At 47.5% G+C, this 18591-nt stretch overlaps 1 protein-coding gene and 1 pseudogene across 2 annotated transcripts; one reads left to right on the forward strand and one right to left on the reverse strand.

Moving 5' to 3' along the window:
• Positions 1-1205: 1205 nt before the first annotated feature.
• LOC143355018 (uncharacterized) lies at positions 1206-6392 on the reverse strand. The gene is made up of 2 exons (XM_076789456.1): positions 1664-6392; positions 1206-1564 (listed from the first exon to the last, which is right to left on the reverse strand). Exons 1-2 carry the CDS (start codon positions 6390-6392, stop codon positions 1206-1208), a joined length of 5088 nt encoding a protein of 1695 aa, XP_076645571.1.
• A 2560-nt stretch (positions 6393-8952) lies between these two features.
• LOC143354885 (UPAR/Ly6 domain-containing protein crim-like) lies at positions 8953-9687 on the forward strand (annotated as a pseudogene). Its single transcript, XR_013082401.1, has 2 exons — positions 8953-9004; positions 9090-9687. The product of XR_013082401.1 is annotated as a UPAR/Ly6 domain-containing protein crim-like (transcript).
• Positions 9688-18591: the final 8904 nt, after the last annotated feature.

Below are 18591 nucleotides of genomic sequence, written 5' to 3' on the forward strand. Positions count from 1 at the left end.
AGATAACATAATTATTTTTATTTGACGCGTAACAAATCATTTTTTTATCTTTTATTCGCTGTTTGAAATGTCTATTTCAATAAAAATTTGCCCATCTTTGCTCCAACAATTATATGATTTAATATTATATTAATTCATCCACGTGATTCTCTCTCAAACTCTATACTATTCGGAATAGTACGTTAAATAAACGATACTCTGGTTTTCAACATATTTCTGTTCCCACAGATCGATTCTTGGAACAATTATCTGTAAAAAAAGTGTAAGGAAATAATGCTTGTTCATGAAATATTTTTAAATTACAAATTAAGGTATCTCATATGAAATTTGAAGTAGAAATTGATTTTCCTAAAATTATGCTTTAATCATTTCTTACGTAAAATATTTTTACGAATTTTTCGTCTTTGATATTAGTTGTAGTGACTATGGGAAGAGTGGGTCCTCGGTCACTGAAGCATGCGGAGAGCAGAGAGGGCGAAAAGAGGAGAGGTTTTTTAGTGGGTATGGCTTCCTGCCGAGTCCCACACTACCAGACCATCTGGTGTGCGTAACGCATTTTTCCTCTCCTACCAAAAAAAAAAAAAAAAAAAAAAAAAAAGTATTTACATAAACGTAGAAAGTACAACTATTTTTCCAAATACCCGACACAGTTGTATATAGTGTAAATAAGCACCGAACGTAACACAATTGTTTTGGATCTTCGTTGGGTTCCGTAACGTTGGAACCTTTAACTTACGATCGCGAAATGTTTGAGAAATAAAGTCGGAATTTGTGGGAGAGCTAATCGATTTATTCGTGTTATCACTGCGGTTCTCGGAAAAGAGAGCGAGGGCTCGACGGATTGCCGTGTATATTGACGGGGCTCTCTCCCCTCGCCGCGCACCCCGAACTACTCGGTCCGCCCGAAGTGTGCGGGGAGAGAGAGAGACGAACCGCGACGACGGCCGAGTCCTCAATACAAACAAAGTTCGGCAGTCGCTAATTTGCCGTGTGTGCGTGCGGACGCACAGCGGCACCGACCAGCTGATTGCTCGAACATACCGCCCGCCTCGTTGTCGGGTCGGCAACGAAATAGTACAATGGTTTTCGGATGTTATACAGAGAAGTGAACAGAGTGAACAGAGTGAACGAAGTGAGCTACAGATATTTACAATCATTTACAATATGTACAATGTGCGTCTAAACACCGCCCGCCGTGAAGGGAGTCACGTTTCCTCGCCGGTGGAATGCTCGGAGGAAATGAGCGGTACAAGGCGCTGGATGGCTCTGGTGGTAGTACGGGTAGCGGTCTTCACGACAGCCACACGCACTCGTCCGTCGGATCCCCGATGCACCTCGACGACTCGTCCGAGAGGCCATTTCGTAGGCGGCGCGAGATCGTCCTTCAGGAGCACGACCGCACCGACGGCAAGATTCTCCCGTGCCCTTTGCCATTTCGGAAGAGTCTGCAGCTGGCTCAGGTATTCGGTACGCCACCGCTGCCAGAAACCTTCCAGAAGTCTGGATACAAGGTTCCATCTCCGTCGGCCTGCGTCGTACGTGATTTCGTCACCCGGTTCTGGAACTGCGCACAAAGAGCAAGCGTTAACCAGATGGTTTGGCGTGAGGAAGGGAGGATCATTTGGATCGTCGGACAAGGCGGAGAGGGGTCGAGAGTTCATACAAGCTTCCACTTGACACAGCAAGGTGGAAAGCTCCTCGAAGGTGAGCTGTTGTTCCCCTATTGTGCGTCGTAGATGCCTCTTCGCGGATTTCACGGCCGCTTCCCACAGACCGCCGAAATGAGGAGAATACGGCGGTATGAACCTCCATTCCGTTCCGTCGGCGGCCAGCAATTCCGCCGTTTCCTTGTAAAAGGTCGATGCAGCGTTGAACATGCGCTTCAGAAGCTGATCGGCACCTCTGAACGTCGTAGCGTTGTCACTCAGCATCTGGTGACATCTTCCGCGTCTAGCTACGAAGCGTTTGAAAGCTGCGATGAAGGAGGCAGAGGACAAATCGGACACGACATCTAAGTGGACCGCCTTCGTGCACAGGCACACGAAAACGACGACGTATCCCTTGGTGGTCCGCTGTCCCCTTGCTCTCGTCATGAGCATCGGAATCGGACCAGCATAATCGACTCCGCTGACCGAGAATGCCCTTGCTGGTTGCACTCGCTGGGCAGGCAGCATTCCCATTTGCTGGTTGCTGGTGCGCCCTTGGAGCCGAGTGCAGGTAACGCAGCCTTTTACGACCCGTTTCACCAGCGTCTTGTCTCGCGGAATCCAGTGGCGGAGCCTGAGCGTCGCCCGCGTCAAGTTCACTCCCCCATGGAGCGTCCGAAGGTGAGCTGACCGGATCAGCAATGGTGCCAACGGAGACTGTCGGTCGACTATCACAGGATGTCTCTGGTCGAATGAAACTGCTGCGTGGTCCAGTCGTCCTCCCACTCGTAAGACACCTTGACGATCTATAATCGGCCGAAGAGAAACAAGGGTCGAGGTCGATTTGATTATCTTACCCTTCTCCATTTCCGCGAGTTCGTCGCCAAAGTCGTCAGCTTGGCTCATTCGGTGGACGCTCACCCACGCCTCGTCGATCTCAGTGGCTGTCAGGAACCCGTGCTGCGGTGTACCGATGGATCGAGCGTTGTTTGCGAATCGTCGCATATACGCGGTCACTCGGACCAGCCTCAACGCTGACGAGAATCGGAGAGGGTCCCAGGGCGATTCGAAGACGGCTCGCAGACTGGGATGGTCGCCGGACTTCGTCTTCCTTGCCATCGTCGTCGTCACCGTCACTCTGCGCTCCGGAGCCTCGCTCTCGTCGACGTCACATGCGCCAGGCCAATCCTCCTGAGGCCCTGACAACCACGGGGGACCGCTCCACCAGAGGTCATCGTCGACCAGTACCTGCGCTGAAATCCCACGCGTGGCAAGGTCCGCAGGATTTTCGTCTGTCCTCGCGTGTCGCCACTCAACGTCCGGTAGCAGGCGCTGTATCTCGGCCACCCTATGCGCCACGAACGGTTTCCACCTGGAAGCATGAGACCTCACCCAGGCTAGGACGACCGATGCATCGGTCCACGCATGCATAGTCACGCTGTGAGGCCGCATCGAATCTCCTACTGCTCTCAGCAATCGGGCCAGCAGTAGAGCACCGCACAGCTCCAGCCTAGGAATGCTCTGTGGTTTGGTTGGAGCGACCTTGGTCTTCGCCATCAGTAAGTGCGTCTCGGCCCTTGCACCGGTAACTGGCACCCTTATGAAGACGGCTGCGGAGTATGCCCTTTCTGACGCGTCGCTGAATCCGTGCAGCTCTATATTGTCGCTGGTCGCCGCACGATAGCCAATCCATCTCGGAACTGTGATTCGATCGGTCCTCTCCATCTCGAATCGAATTTGCTTCCATCGCTCGGAAAACAGCTCGGACAGCGGCTCGTCCCACAACAATCCGGACAACCAGAGGTCCTGCAGCAGGATCTTCGCAGCAATGCTGATCGGAGACAGCCACCCCAGTGGATCGAAAAGCCTGGCCGTCTCAGACAAAACCGATCGTTTGGTCCATGGTTGACCTGATGTGGCAGTCCTGAGCTTCGGAGCCGCAAGAGACAGAGTGTCGTTCACCGTGCTCCATTTGAGTCCCAGCGCTCCTGCCTCTTGGTGACCCTGCAACAATTGAATGAGACCGGAGCTCGACGACAAATAATTGGTCGCCCACTTATCCAGCGGGAATCCGCCCGCCGTCAGGATGTCCGTGAGTTGACGTCGAGCCTCCTCGGTGTCGTCGATGTCATCTCCTCCGGCCAGAATGTCATCGACATACGAATTCGCTCGGAGAATCGCTGCACCCCGCGGAAATCGAGCCTTCTCGTCGTCGGCAAGTTGATGCAGTACTCTCGAGGCGAGGTACGGAGCCGACGTCGTGCCGTAGGTCACCGTCGTCAAACGGAAGTCCCGTACTTCCTCGCTTGGATCGTTCCTCCAGACGATCCTCTGCCAGTCTCTGTCCTCTGGGTGCACCTTGATCTGGCGAAACATTTTTACAATGTCCGTCGAAAAGGCATGCCGATGGAATCGCCACCTCGTTATTACGGCCCAGAGGTCAGTTTGGAGCTTCGGTCCGGCGGCCAGGTAATCGTTAATGGCACTGCCTCTGCCTGAAACGTAGGAACCATTAAAAACTACTCTTATTTTGTTTCCGGAAGGTTTTTCCCGCCACACGGCGTGATGCGGAAGGTAATTCTCCCCCCCGCCAGTCGAGTGCCGCGAGACGAACTCCATGTGCCCGAGCCGTTCGTACTCCTCCAGAAATTCGGAGTATTTCTGTCGGAGCGTCTCGTCCCTTTCTCGTCTCCTTTCGGACGATAAGAGCAAGCGCACTGCAGCCGATCGCGGAACTCCGACATCGGTGCCTGGGGTGGCAACGAACGGTAAGCGCACAACGTAGCGTCCATCCTGATCTCTGCGGTGCGTATCCTTGAAGTACTTTTCGCATGCTTCGTCCTGAGGCGTGCTTATTGCACTAGTTGGTACTTCTTCCAGCTCCCAGAACCTCTGCCAATCGTCTCGGAGGTCTCGTGCAGGCTGAACCAGCAAGGATCGCACCCGAGGTCCAGCGCTGTGGTCCGTTGTGGATGAGGTTGTGCCCATCGGCGCCCAGCCGAAGGGCGTTCGAACAATTGGAGGAGTGCCCATTGGTCCGATTCGATTCTCGAGGAGGAGGTGACCACACGCATCTGCCCCGAGAAGTAATTCCACCCTGTTCGGAGAGCGGAAGTCCTCGTCGGCTAACGGAAGTCCGTGGAGGTGAGTCCACTTCTCGTCGTTAATTTCTACCGCTGGAGTCGGAGCGGTAATTTTTCGCGTCACCAGCGCGTTTAACGCGAGTCGGAACTTGGAGTCGCGACTAGACGCGAGTAACACGGACACTTCGTGACGTACCGTGCCCACGTTTATCTCCTGGTATCCGGTCAAATGAACCTCCACGTTCCGGCGCGGAAGACGTAACGCTTGCACGACATCGTCCGTCACGAATGACATTTCGGACCCGGGGTCGAGTAACGCGCGAGCGGAGACACTGCGACCGTTCGGGGACTTCAACTGGACGCGCGCGGTGGCCAGTAAAACAACGCGATTCGACCTGAACGTGTTCACCGAACTTGTGCTTGGCTGCGCGGGAGCTTCGCTCTTCCGGAACGCCTCGTGAAGCGAGGTGTGGTGATGACCGCCGCACACCATACACCGGTAGGAAGACGTGCACGCCGCGAGCAAGTGGGTTCCCGAGAAACACGAAACGCACAGTTTATTTCGGTACACAAATTCCTTGCGTTCCGACGCGCTAAAGGTTTTGAACTGACCGCAGTGCCCTAGCTGGTGATTGTCCGAACACAGCGGGCACTTCCGAACGTTGCTGGCCTTCGCGGATGGCCCTTTGGTCATTTGCACGGTCATGGCCGTCCTTTGCTCGGGTTTTCGCGTCTCCTCTCGCTTGGTCGGTGTTGACGAACACATCGGCTCTTGGGTCGAGGCCAAGGCATGGATGCGTGATTCGAGGAAATCTCGAATCTCCACGAAGGACGGCATGATCGTCGGGTCCGGGAACATCTTCTCCCAGTCCAGGCGCGTCGTCGAGTCCAGCTTCCTGACGAGGAGTGTCACGAACCAGTCGTCCCATGTGTCGACTGGTTTTTTAAGCGCGGCCAGAGCATCTCGAGCTTGGCAGAACTCGTCGAGGACTCTGGTCAATTCCTCCGTCGAAGCTCGTTTCACTGCCGGGCAGTCCAAAAGTCTTCCGAGGTGAGCGGTGGTCAGAACACGGATGCCTCCATAACGACGTTCGAGTGCCGCCCACGCCGTCGAATAGTTCGCATCCGTCAGGGATGTACGCGCGATAACCTTCGCAGCCGCACCGGTGAGGCTCGCCTTCAAATATTGTAGGCGTTGGACGTCCTGCAATCGTTTCGAATTGTGGATCGTAGCGCGAAACGAATCGCGAAACTCCTCCCACCGTAGGAGATCGCCCGAAAATTTCTCGATGGTCAGAGTCGGCAATCTGGGTCCGGCGTTGCACTCGTGAGACTCGGCTTCAGCCGGAATTGCTGAGGCGACGGGCTTCAGATTTTCTAGCCTCTCCACCAATTCAGAGGAGTTCTGGATGTAGGCTTCCTCGACTTCGTCGTATAGGCCTCTCTTCCTGTAGTTACTGGCGGCGTAATCTGGCATCGGTCTCATAGCGTTATGATTTGCGGTGAAGTTGCGCCAGTAACTCTCCAGCAACTCGATTCTTTTCTGCAATACGACCGCGGAGAGTTTCGCTGCCCCCAATTTGTCGGTATTGATGATGCAGTTCTTGATGCGGCCAGCGATCTCCTCCTGAGCGACCACTACATCGCTGAACGTTTGCGGCATTGTTTCGGCAGTTAAAATTCAAAACGAAACGTGAAAACAAACTGATCGAGACGCGAAAGACAAAGGACTTTACGCGTATCGCGGTAAACACCTTGCCTCGGTCGGTTCGAGAGCGGTTGGTGTCCCGGTGGAAGGTCACGGAATTTTCGAATCCGTAACGGTTCGCCACGCGGTCTAAGTACCGTTTTTCGAGAACGGTCTCACGAATTCTGTTCGAAGAATTCACTTGCTCCTTTCCTTTCAGGTGCTTCCTGATTGTCTGCGACGGAGCCTCGGAAGATGCTCGATGTACTCGCGGATCACTCGAGGAGACAACGGAAGCGCACAACAGAACTCGCGGTGATGCACAGAATTCTTCGTAATTCTGCGGTGGATCGAGTGGAATAGAGAAATCGGCACACTCTATTCCCGGGTTTCGGCACCAAATGTTTTGGATCTTCGTTGGGTTCCGTAACGTTGGAACCTTTAACTTACGATCGCGAAATGTTTGAGAAATAAAGTCGGAATTTGTGGGAGAGCTAATCGATTTATTCGTGTTATCACTGCGGTTCTCGGAAAAGAGAGCGAGGGCTCGACGGATTGCCGTGTATATTGACGGGGCTCTCTCCCCTCGCCGCGCACCCCGAACTACTCGGTCCGCCCGAAGTGTGCGGGGAGAGAGAGAGACGAACCGCGACGACGGCCGAGTCCTCAATACAAACAAAGTTCGGCAGTCGCTAATTTGCCGTGTGTGCGTGCGGACGCACAGCGGCACCGACCAGCTGATTGCTCGAACAACAATTTTACTGCACAAAACCAGAAGCTAATCAACGATATTACTGCGCGTAAAAACCATTTTATTTGTTACTCAATAGTCTGACATTCGTATAGTACATGTTGGTTGCCAGCAGAATAAGAATAAGCTGATATTTGTAGTTTGAATTTAGCGGTAATTCCGTCCAAAAATATCTGTTGTGACAACATTACAAAAAATAATACTATTTTTATACGAATACTTTTAGTCTCTAAATGTAAATAAGTATAACTAGGGTGGCTCTTATTTACTCTCGAAGAAAAGTTTCTTGCGGCAACCCCTAGGGTACACTTCACTTTTCAAATTTCAGAAAGAATTTTTTGTTTTTATTCTGATGTTTATCTCCATTTCTTTCGAAAACCGATTGTTTTACGAGAAAAAGTAACAGGACATAAAAAACGCAGCCTGTCCAGATCTTCAGGTTTTGTCTAACCAATTTTTCGATACAGTCAATAATTTAGAAGATATTTGAGAATAACGATTTTATTGTACAGATCTTTTTTTGATTAATTGGAACAATCCTAGGGGTTTGTATTATGTAAACTGTATTATGCATAAAAATGATTATTATATGATTATTATTAACAATTTCCATCCTAATACGTATGTTTTGCAAAAGAAATGTATTTCAATCGTGATATACACGAATATTGAACTTTTCCAGTAAATTCCCCACTGTAACTGTGGCGAACAAATGGCAAAATTTTTTACAACCAAATTTGTTTACAAATGTATACTTATTGTTAATTATTCACAGAAAATGAAATTTAACAATATAACTAATACATTTAAAAAAAAAATAACAAATTTTCCACAATAGATCCTAAAGGAAAGGTATGGACACTTCTTAAAAAGTTTATAAAATTGAGAGTCGCAAAAAGTAGCTGACAAAACTATGAAATTCTTAAACTATAATAAAAGTAATGTATCCGAATATGCATGAATCTCAGGATATATTTTGCCATTTTTGTTTTATGTTAATTTTAAATTTTATATGCAATTAACAAATAAAACCACCGTTGAAAATTTGTACAAAAAATAAATCTACTTTATTAAATGTATAAAGAATGCATATTCCTTGGTAAGCACTTTCCATTACACAGAATTATTATTGCACACTCATTTACAGTTAATATAATATTTTTCGATTTTTGGCACTTTAGAGAGTGCCTCCATGGCCAAATTTTTCTAAAAAAATCTAAATTTGGTTACTAATGCATATGTAATGGTAATTAGTCACAAAAAATTAAATGTAACAATAAAATTAATAAGTTGAAAAAAAAATTATTTTTATGCATAAAAAAAATTGTTAAATGATTTTTAAATGAATAATAATATGAATTTCCTGCTAATATGCAGTTCTGCCAAAGGAAATTTTCGTGCATCGTCAAATAAAAATGTAGTGAGATGTGCCGACTTCTCCGCACTGTGCGTCGGTAAGGCAGTCGACTAATTGTCCGATCCTCTCGTATCCTCTCTAGTATGTACAAGGGTATATAGTATACATTGTGGTATATACGAATATTACAATATATCGAAATGCTGTAACAGTGGGAAATATTAATTAAAATATGCCCATAGGATAACTACGTCTATATAGGAGTGAATTTCCACTCTCCTCGAAATGTAATTGCTCGACTCGCAATTTGTCCAGAGTAGAGCGAATCAGAATCGTGACAATAAGGTGACATCGATACTAGCGTTCACCTCGCATCATCCCGTCATTTATGTGATTTGATGTGAAGTTACCGTTACTTTTAAGGAAAAATGTACAAAACAATTTGTGTTATCGTCTTCTTAAGTTTACTTATTAACGAAGGTATAACAACGAATTAAATGTCCGTTGTCTGCAGGGCGTGGTTAATTCCCTGCAGCTTTCGTTACAATTTAAATAATACTTACAGGGGACAGTTTATACTGCTACAGATGCAACAGTAATCATCCTGGGTGTGGCACACCTTTCAATTGGTGGTGATATTGGGGTGAAACTTGTCCAGAATATGATGACAAATGTGTAAAGATAATCGAAAAAAAGGAGGTATGTAATTTCGCTCATATTTGTATATATACATATATATTCCGCATTATTGCATACATTTCAGCTGAGACAATTATAACAAGGGAATGTTTGAGCTCCGTACGTAGCTTCAGAAAAGATATACCAGCCGATCGCTACGAAGGTTGTCGACCCGCTGCTAAAGATGTTCATTTGGGACATTACGTAAACAATTCCATTCATCAATTGGACATTCATAGAGACTATTACGACCAAGTAACATGGTGTTTCTGTTACTTCGATCACCGATGCAACGACGCCACTACCATTGCTTTACCAACATTTTTACTGTTATTGATTATCGCCATGCAACAGTTTGCCACATGAAATGGTTACGTGTCGCGCGATGCCTAAGGTAATCTTGTAAGTTTGTGCAGATTTAGCTTTTACAATCTTAATTGTGAATAATCAAATTTGACTCGTCTCGATTGAATTAGTGTTTACATAAACGTGAAAGGCAAGAACAGGAGTGGAAACAGACGCAAGCGGGTGACCCTGAGAAATGCGAAGAGCGGGTCCTCGGTCACTGAAAACATGGTGCCGCACCTAATGGAAAACGGAATATATTACAAGATTCAAGATATCTTCCGTCCGCTGATAGCTCACGCTGAAAGTTTGTTATATAATAGCAATAACAACTCAGTGGAGAGCTTCAATTCGATTATTGCGAAATATACTGGCGGCAAAAGGATAAATTGGAGTCAGAGGAGATCGTATACCGCGAGATGTGCCGCTGCTGTTATACAGTATAACACAAAAGAGGTATTGTCCCGCATAATGCGATCCAAGCGAAAGGAGCCGCCGAAATTTTTGGAAGCCATGGAGAAACGAAGAAAAGAAGAGAATAAAAACAGAAACAAAAAGCGGAAGTGCTTACCGAAGAAAGCGCGAAAGCCGTTTTCACAGACGACGAGAGACAATGATTACGGACCCAGCGCAGAAAAACCGGACATGGAGGAACATGTGTTCAACCTAGAGAAGAAAAGACACATGGAAATTCTGCAGGGTTGGCAGAATAATAGAAAAAACATTGAAAAGGAAACTAGAGAGTAAGTCAAGAGCCAAAAATGGCAAATGTATAGATCCAAATTACTCACGGCATCGAACTTCGGGCAAGTGTGCCGACGTTTGAAAAAAACGCCGTGTGGTAATTTGGTAAGGACGCTGCTATATCCAAAAGTTTTGGACCTGCCTTTCATTGAGCATGGGCGACAGTGCGAACATATTGCCCGGGAAAAACTCTCGCGGAAAGAAGGCATCACAATAAGAAAATGTGGCCTCTTCATCGATGCCTCAATCCCATTTTTGGGAGCTCCTCCGGACGGCGTGATCGATGATGACGACGGTATCGTCGAAATAAAATGCCCGAAAACGGCAGAAAATATATCGCCAGAAGAAGCAATAAAAACAGTACATGCAGTACGCAAAATATTTGTGGATGATGCGGGTACTGTTATGAACAAAAACCATTACTACTTTTATCAAGTACAAGGGCAGCTGCACATAACGCAAAAAATGTATTGCCTGTTTTGTGTTTGGACACGCAAAGGCTTGATATCGCTAAAGATACATAGAGACGACAAATTTTGGCAGCAATAAATGCAGTCGAAATTGTCCCGATTTTACATACATTGCATGCTGCCGGAAATAGTGGACAGTCGACACAATAGGAGTATGGCCATTCGAGAGCCCTCCGATACAGAGCGAAGAAAGACTATCATCATCAGCTCGCGAATCATTAGAATCGCTGGAGCTTCCTGACGCGATGTCGTCGGGCCGCACACTTTGAAACAGTCTGCGGAACCGCTGATTATTTCAGCGGTTAGAATTTATTTATTTTTGCAGATTCGTCTTCCCTGATAGATTCCAGAGTGCTGCCAATGGATCCCAAACCATCCGACTGCGCATCTCAGACCCGGTAAGTATACACAATTATACGAATTTATCTATTATATGTTTCAATACTTTATTCGTTTTTACTTATGTCATTGAGGCGTCCGGAATGTCGTCAGTCCGCCTGCCGGACTTCGCGGGTTCGTAACTCCCGTTTCGCGTGCTCGCGAACGATGTTCGGGGTCATGGCGCAGTTACGGGGTAACCACGTCTATTTAGAAGGGACTCGACGTTGCAATGAGACACGTACGTCTCGTTGCCGAGTTTCCGACCAGGCCCGCGCCAATCAGCGACGAGGACCAGCCGCGCGCCAATCCGCGAATTCGGCCCGGGCACGGACCAATCGACGACCACCGAAGATTCGCGAACGAGCACACGAGGTCCGCGCTCGGGCTATAAAGATCGCGACGAAAGCCGACGAGAGCGGTCATCATTCGGACATCATTCGGACATTCATTCAGGTTCGAGACACGGTCGAGGACAGACCTGCCTTTCTCAGTCCGCCCTCTTTGAACACGGTCATTTTCGCACGTGCCTAACGCGCTCGACGCGCCGCATGTACAGTTGACGCCTCGGTTGTTCTCTCAAGTTTCGGAAAAAACAAGTGTCAACATCAGCAGACACCACGACCCAACGCAACAGAGGATCTAACACCAAGGAACCTCCCACATACACGACCTGGAAAAAAGGAACAACAGGGACCCCCTGGATCCTCCACCAAATCCAGGGCAATGGACCCTCCCAGCAGGGAAAAACAACAGGAAATCAAGAAAAGACGCTGATCCCTACACAATCAAGGTGAAACAAAGATCTTTATCATTAACCAATTCAAACCCACCAACAATAATTTCCAACAACTGTAAGGATCTGCCGAAATGAGCTTAAACAAGGTTTTGCACAAAGTATGTTTATTTCACAAGTATCTTAAGTCGTTCGCGCTATTCGTACAACAACCGCATCCTTCCTTCTTCTGCTCGTTATATCGTTTTTCGACGTGGGCGGTCGCTTTTTCGGAGACCAATCGCGAGAGGCTTTGAGCCTCATATACGCCCTCGAAAAGGCGGCGAGGTAAGGGTAAGTGGCTACTTCTATTGCACCCTCTTCGTCGTCTACGTAGGACCCTTAACGGTCCGCGTTTGGTTCGCAGATGTTTTATGGTACGTCACGGCTATTGAGACCTTTAGCATAAACATAAACTGCGTCCCTGACTGGTCTACGGTACTCAGCTGCGGTCCTCATGGGCCGCAGTCCCTCGAATCCCTTACAACTCGGCCAGCCTGACAATTTAGCCGCCCCGGCTAAACATGTACATTCTTGTGGTAGTCGTCTTCCTCCGGGATTTCCATTTCCGTGTAGGTGACCTGTCTCTTGGGTACCCGCGTGACGTTTTTCTTGGGACAGTTTGGTAGCAGGTGGCCCATTTCTCCGCAGCCGAAACAGCTACCCTTTTCCCTCGCAGGTAGTCGGCAGTCCGCTGCACGATGCCCTACTCGGTTGCAGTTATAACAACGGCTACCTGACGGCGATCCCCTGGTTGTATTTGGGCCTTGCTGATTCTTCTCGGCCGTTGACCTGGTATAGTTCCTCGATCCATTGGGAAGCGAAATTCTTCTGAGAGCTTTCAGCATGTGCGAGGATGTTTCGAATTCGCACATCCTCGCCTGATTTTGTATACCGTTGTCAGGTATACCATCTATTAAATACTCCACTAGTTCGTCCTCTGGTACGGGCACTTTGTTAGCTAGCACTATTTTCTCATGATAGTAGTGCTCGAATGGCTCAGTGTTTCTCCACTTTCTACTCTCGAATTTCTTTTTTAGCTCCACTTTGGTTTCCCGGTTCCCAAACATACTCTCCATTCTACATAGGAGCATGTCTGTGGGGAGTTCTAAATGCTCACTCCTTGAGTGGAACCAATTCAGGGCTCTCCCTTTCAATTTTTGTCCCAATAATAGCCTGGTCGCATTTTCGTCCAATTCGTAGGTGGTGGAGAGTATTTCAAGCTGTTTCGACCAGTTCTTGAAATTCTGTTCTTCCCCGCTGAAGTCGCTGATCAGCTCCCCGATTGACCTGATGTTCGTATTTGTTGTTGAACTGGCCGTCGAGCTGGGCGAGTTCCTGAGGAGCTCGTTTTCCCTTCGCAATAGCTCGATCTCCCTTGCCATCAGCTCCCTTTCTCGCTCCAACAGCTCCGTCACCTTTCTTGACATCTCGTCTAGGTGCCACGACGGTGCATCTACACGCAGAATGCTGTTGTTAAGTGGTGTGTTGTCTTCTTCGACATTGCCTTCTTGCTCTGTCTCTCCAGCCGACGTTTCATTTTCCCAAGCCCTGTTCGGGAAATTTTCGTCCAGCCTCTGGATCAGCTCTGCCTTGTTTCCCGATGTAGGGAGACCATGACGACGTAATATTTCCTTTAACTGAGGAACGAGGATCTCACGCTGCACCTTTCCTGATAGTTGAGACATTTTCCCCCTTTTTTTTTTTTTTTTTTTTTTCACAAGAGGGTCACTTTGAAAGTTACCAAATAACCTACACACGCAGGATTGTCACACAAAATTGTCACACAGAATTGTCACAGAGAATTTCACATAGGTTTCACTCAGAATGTCTTGGTTGTCGTTAGCCGAACGTAAATTTGAATCACTAAGAATATTTCTGTTCACAATCCCACTTCTGAATTTGTAAGGATCTGCCGAAATGAGCTTAAACAAGGTTTTGCACAAAGTATGTTTATTTCACAAGTATCTTAAGTCGTTCGCGCTATTCGTACAACAACCGCATCCTTCCTTCTTCTGCTCGTTATATCGTTTTTCGACGTGGGCGGTCGCTTTTTCGGAGACCAATCGCGAGAGGCTTTGAGCCTCATATACGCCCTCGAAAAGGCGGCGAGGTAAGGGTAAGTGGCTACTTCTATTGCACCCTCTTCGTCGTCTACGTAGGACCCTTAACGGTCCGCGTTTGGTTCGCAGATGTTTTATGGTACGTCACGGCTATTGAGACCTTTAGCATAAACATAAACTGCGTCCCTGACTGGTCTACGGTACTCAGCTGCGGTCCTCATGGGCCGCAGTCCCTCGAATCCCTTACACAACCAAAACAACATGTCAAACCATAAAAACCTCCTTCCAATCCCACTCCAAAACAGATTCGGAATTTTCTCCGACTGCATGGAAGACTCCCCCTCCCCTAAAACCCAAACCCACACCATCCAAAACGCAGGGTCATCAAAAGATCCTGACCATCAATCCCCAAACTCCAACCAGTCGACCTCCCACCAAAAACCCCCACCCATATACATTCATGGCAACATCAACTTCGTAAAGTTCAATGAAAAACTGCAAGCTAACTTTGGGCAAAATTTCCAAGTCAAAAATTGCAACAACAAGCTCAAAATCAACTTCGAAGCCACGCAAGACTACAATAGATTCCAAAACACCTGCCTTCAGGAAAACATCCAGTTTCATACTTATTCCCTCCACACCGATAAGGTCCTGGCCGTCGTAGCTAAAGGTCTCTTAAAGCTCCAAACAAATAAAATAATTACCTACATTAAAACCCTAAGAGAAAGGGGAGTAAGGGAAGGGCTGGTTGTGAGATGTGAGGAGATGTTGAGGGAGACGAGGAGTAAAGTTAGGGTGGGAGGAGAGGAGACGCACACTACACCTTGGTCACTCCACGGAACGCACGAGTTTACCCTTTGGCATGATACATGGCCTCGGAGTATTCTCGGGTATTGGTCACGGCAGAGTGTCCACGATCGTGCAAGGCCCGATCGTCTCGATTCGGTAGAGACGTACACTAAACCTCGATTATTCCACAGGACCTATAAGTTCACCCTTTGGCACGATACGTGGCCTCGGAGTGATCTCGGACAAAGGTCACGACAGAATACTCGGGATCGTGCGATGCTCTTTCGTACCGATTCGGGGGAGACTCGCACTAAACCTCGGTCGCTCGACGGGACCCAGGAGTCTACCCTTCGGCACGATACGTGGCCTCGGAGCAATCTCTGATAAGGTCACGACATAGTAGCCGCGATCGTACGAAGTACAATCGCCTCGATTCTGGTCGAGACCCACACCAAGACCTCGGTAATTCCACGGGACCCAGAAGTCTACCCTCTGGCACGGTGCGTGGCCTCGGAGTACACTCGATTAAGGTCACGGCAGAAAAACCATGATTGTGTGAAATGAAATAGTCCCGATCCAGACGAGACTCACAGAAAACCTCGGCAGTTCCTCGGAACCCAGGAGTTTACCCTTTGGTACGTTTCGTGGCCTCGGAGTACGCTCTGTCGAGGTTTCGGAAGAACCACCGCGATCATGCGATGATTGACTGTCTCGCTTCGACCCGTATAGTACGTACAGTATCTTTGAAACGATACTTCTACGTACCCTATAATAATATTTAGACTTTGAAAGACGAAGCGAACCTACTGTGTCTGTTCGACGCGATTATCGCACGCTTCGCCACGCGTTTCTATCTCTGCGCGACGCAGTTCTCTAAATTTTACAAAATTGTGTCATGCGGACACACGGCGCTTTCCACTCGCCGTCGCTCCTCGTATTAGCTACTTGCTCGCTGCAAGTGATCTACACTGACAATTGTAACACTTTACTTCGTAATTTATGATTAAAACATTTCCCGATCTTTAAACGAGTGAAAATTCTATGATTTCGTTTGACTACTATGCGGTCACGTCCGAGAGTCACGGAGCTTTATACAAAATGTTGCGACAGTGCTACGGCGCGGTTTGTGCTCGTGACTCCTCGGTTTGAGGCGCGTACGTGTTGAGAGCAGGAAGGACGGTTTGCCTTGCTCTGCCGAGTCGGTTTGACTCCTCTAACGCGTACCGTGTTTCGTCGAACAGACACTATTCCTAAACGCGTGTTTCCCGGACCGCTTCCAGACGTTGAGTGCTGGATCGCTGGCTCGCATCGACCTCCTTCGATCGTTATCGAGTGGGGATCGATGCGTGCGCAACTTGACAAGGATCGCGATATCTCGCGATCCTTCGCTATCTCCGGACTCGCGAACAACGTAGTGGGATATGGTGGTGGGGTCAGTATTGCCGATCGATACGTGCGATATATCGATGTGTAACCGACACGGTTACAGGGTAATCAGGCCCAAGGAAGATACCTGAATGAACAGCGATTGTCATCGACGCTGTCCAATTTGCCTTTTTCATTTGCTCTTAGAATTCTTAGCAACTGTGTTTACTCCAAATTTTTTTTTTGCGCGTCATTCGGTAAACCAATTTTTGTAATTGCTCAAGAAAAGTCATGTCGTTTGGTCCAATTAAAAAAAAAAGGTATGCTGTTTTAAAGGGCGTTCGATTACTTTCGCAAGCCTGTGTACATCATAAATCAGGCCTGTCCAACCCAAAAATGAAATAGTAAATAATCTTATTTGTTTTAAAGCATGCGTGCAACTTTGAAAATATTTTATTCAATGCAATAGATTTTTAAAATAGTTTTTCAAAATAGTAATTCATATGAAGAATATTAAAAATATTTGGATTTCATCGCAGGATAATGGATAGTGTCACCATTTTTGGGGGTCTATCGTTAGGTCCGCCTATGCCCATCTCAGCCGTGCCTGTAGTCCCAGTGTTTTGGCTCCGACGTCACACGCTACATAGTATGTGTGACTGCTGTAGCCAATATTTCGACTGTAGCCGAAAGTACGTGTGAAACGAGGCCTGTCCCTTGCACTCTGATCCAATCGGGCGCGCATTCGTACCTATGCTCTGTCCAACGAGACCGAGGCAGTGAAGCACCCAGCGTGCGTCCTTTGCTAATTATCTTGTAAGGGTAACTTCAACTCTGTCGCACTCGAGCGCCTATGTTTATGTCTACTGTCTCGTCTCATTGGACAAGATATAGATGCGTCATCGCATTCCTGCCAGGGAACCTTGCATCTAATCATTCTAAGGTCATTATGGACAAGAATTTAGAAGTTTCCATATACATTTTTTCGTGTCGTAAGACAAAACGATGCAATTTATGTGGAATTAATTCTTCTTGTTTTCCCTTCCTAATAGATGTGGATATTTCCTTAAAAAAAAACTTTCATCTGAAATAACTGTGGTGCTTTTCCAGGATGGAAGGCAAAGCGATCTCCGCGGATGCTGTCCGGCCGCCGATTGTCTTGATAGCATCCGATCAGAATCCATTTTTGAACTGTAGAAAAGAATATTGTTCATCTGAGTTGTAATGTGAAGAAGTAATGGTTCAAACTATAAGGAACAATAACACTCAGCTTCATAAATTAGTTTTAGCATTGTTAAATTGTATCTTATATCATATAAACGTTTGTAAGTCAAGACTCCGGAGAACAAGTTTAAAATGATTAGAATTCATTGGTTGCAAGGTGTGTTCGAAAGATGGTGGGAATAGTGGAAAATCGGAAAAGTGGGAGTGCACGTGCAACATTTGGTTTGGAGGCATCTACAGTTATAAATCTTAATGCGCTAACGGTGTACGAGGTTCAACATGTGCTGCTTTTAGCAAGCTTGAAAATTACGAAATTAGCACGTACATTCGGAAGGATTTTTGATTTATGACGTCCATGGTCGGTACGTCATCGATAGGGATTTCTATACCTGGCCTTGGTCGCTCGCTTGTCATTTCGTACGTAAGTCAATTTTACTGTTTTTTTTTGCTGTCATGGACCTTGACCGTGGGTGGCGCGCGGAAAATGCTTTAGCTGTAAAGCGCACGGCGTCCTTCGTGGGCAAAACGGCAAATCTGGCGGCCAAATGTTTTATTGCTGTCCGCATGCCGACAGCAATCTACAGTCGGTCAGAAAAGTCTCCGTACACCCTTAACAATTTTCTTGCTGAGAAAATTCCACCCCCATCCATGTCGTTGTAGGGAAGGGGTCACCGAAAATGTATATAACGGGCTGTAGGACAAGATTTCAGCACCACTTTTTTGGCCCATCACCTTACATCCTGATCCGAGTTACCGCGTTATTTCAAGAAGATGGAGCATTCCGACGAGACATCGGTGGTAATAACCATCGCAGCAATTATATTGAGAATTGCACGGTGCTAGCAGGAAGAGCAGGAGCACCAGCGGCAACAAGCAGTTGCACCCAGAAGGAGGCGCCGTTACAGCGTTCACCCACTGTGGCGTAATCGGAGCACCGAGGGAGAGTTCGTTTTAATAACTCAAATGTTCACGGACAACGAGCAGCAATTCTATGGGTACTTTCGAATGAGTCGAAATTGTTTTGAGGCGTTGCTCGAAAAAATAGAGCACCAGCTGGTCCGTCAAGAAACGCGGTTGAAAAAACCAATCACACCGAGGGAACGATTGGCCGTTTGCCTACGGTAAGTGGTGTGGTGTCGCGTCGATCCCGGAATTGGGGAGAATCGGCTCGCGACTGGGTAAGGGTTAACGGCGAATGAGTGTAATTTCAAACTCCGGAGAACTAGTCTTTATTTC

The sequence above is a fragment of the Halictus rubicundus genome, chromosome 6, assembly GCF_050948215.1.
Source record: "Halictus rubicundus isolate RS-2024b chromosome 6, iyHalRubi1_principal, whole genome shotgun sequence".
NCBI classification, from domain to species: domain Eukaryota; kingdom Metazoa; phylum Arthropoda; class Insecta; order Hymenoptera; family Halictidae; genus Halictus; species Halictus rubicundus.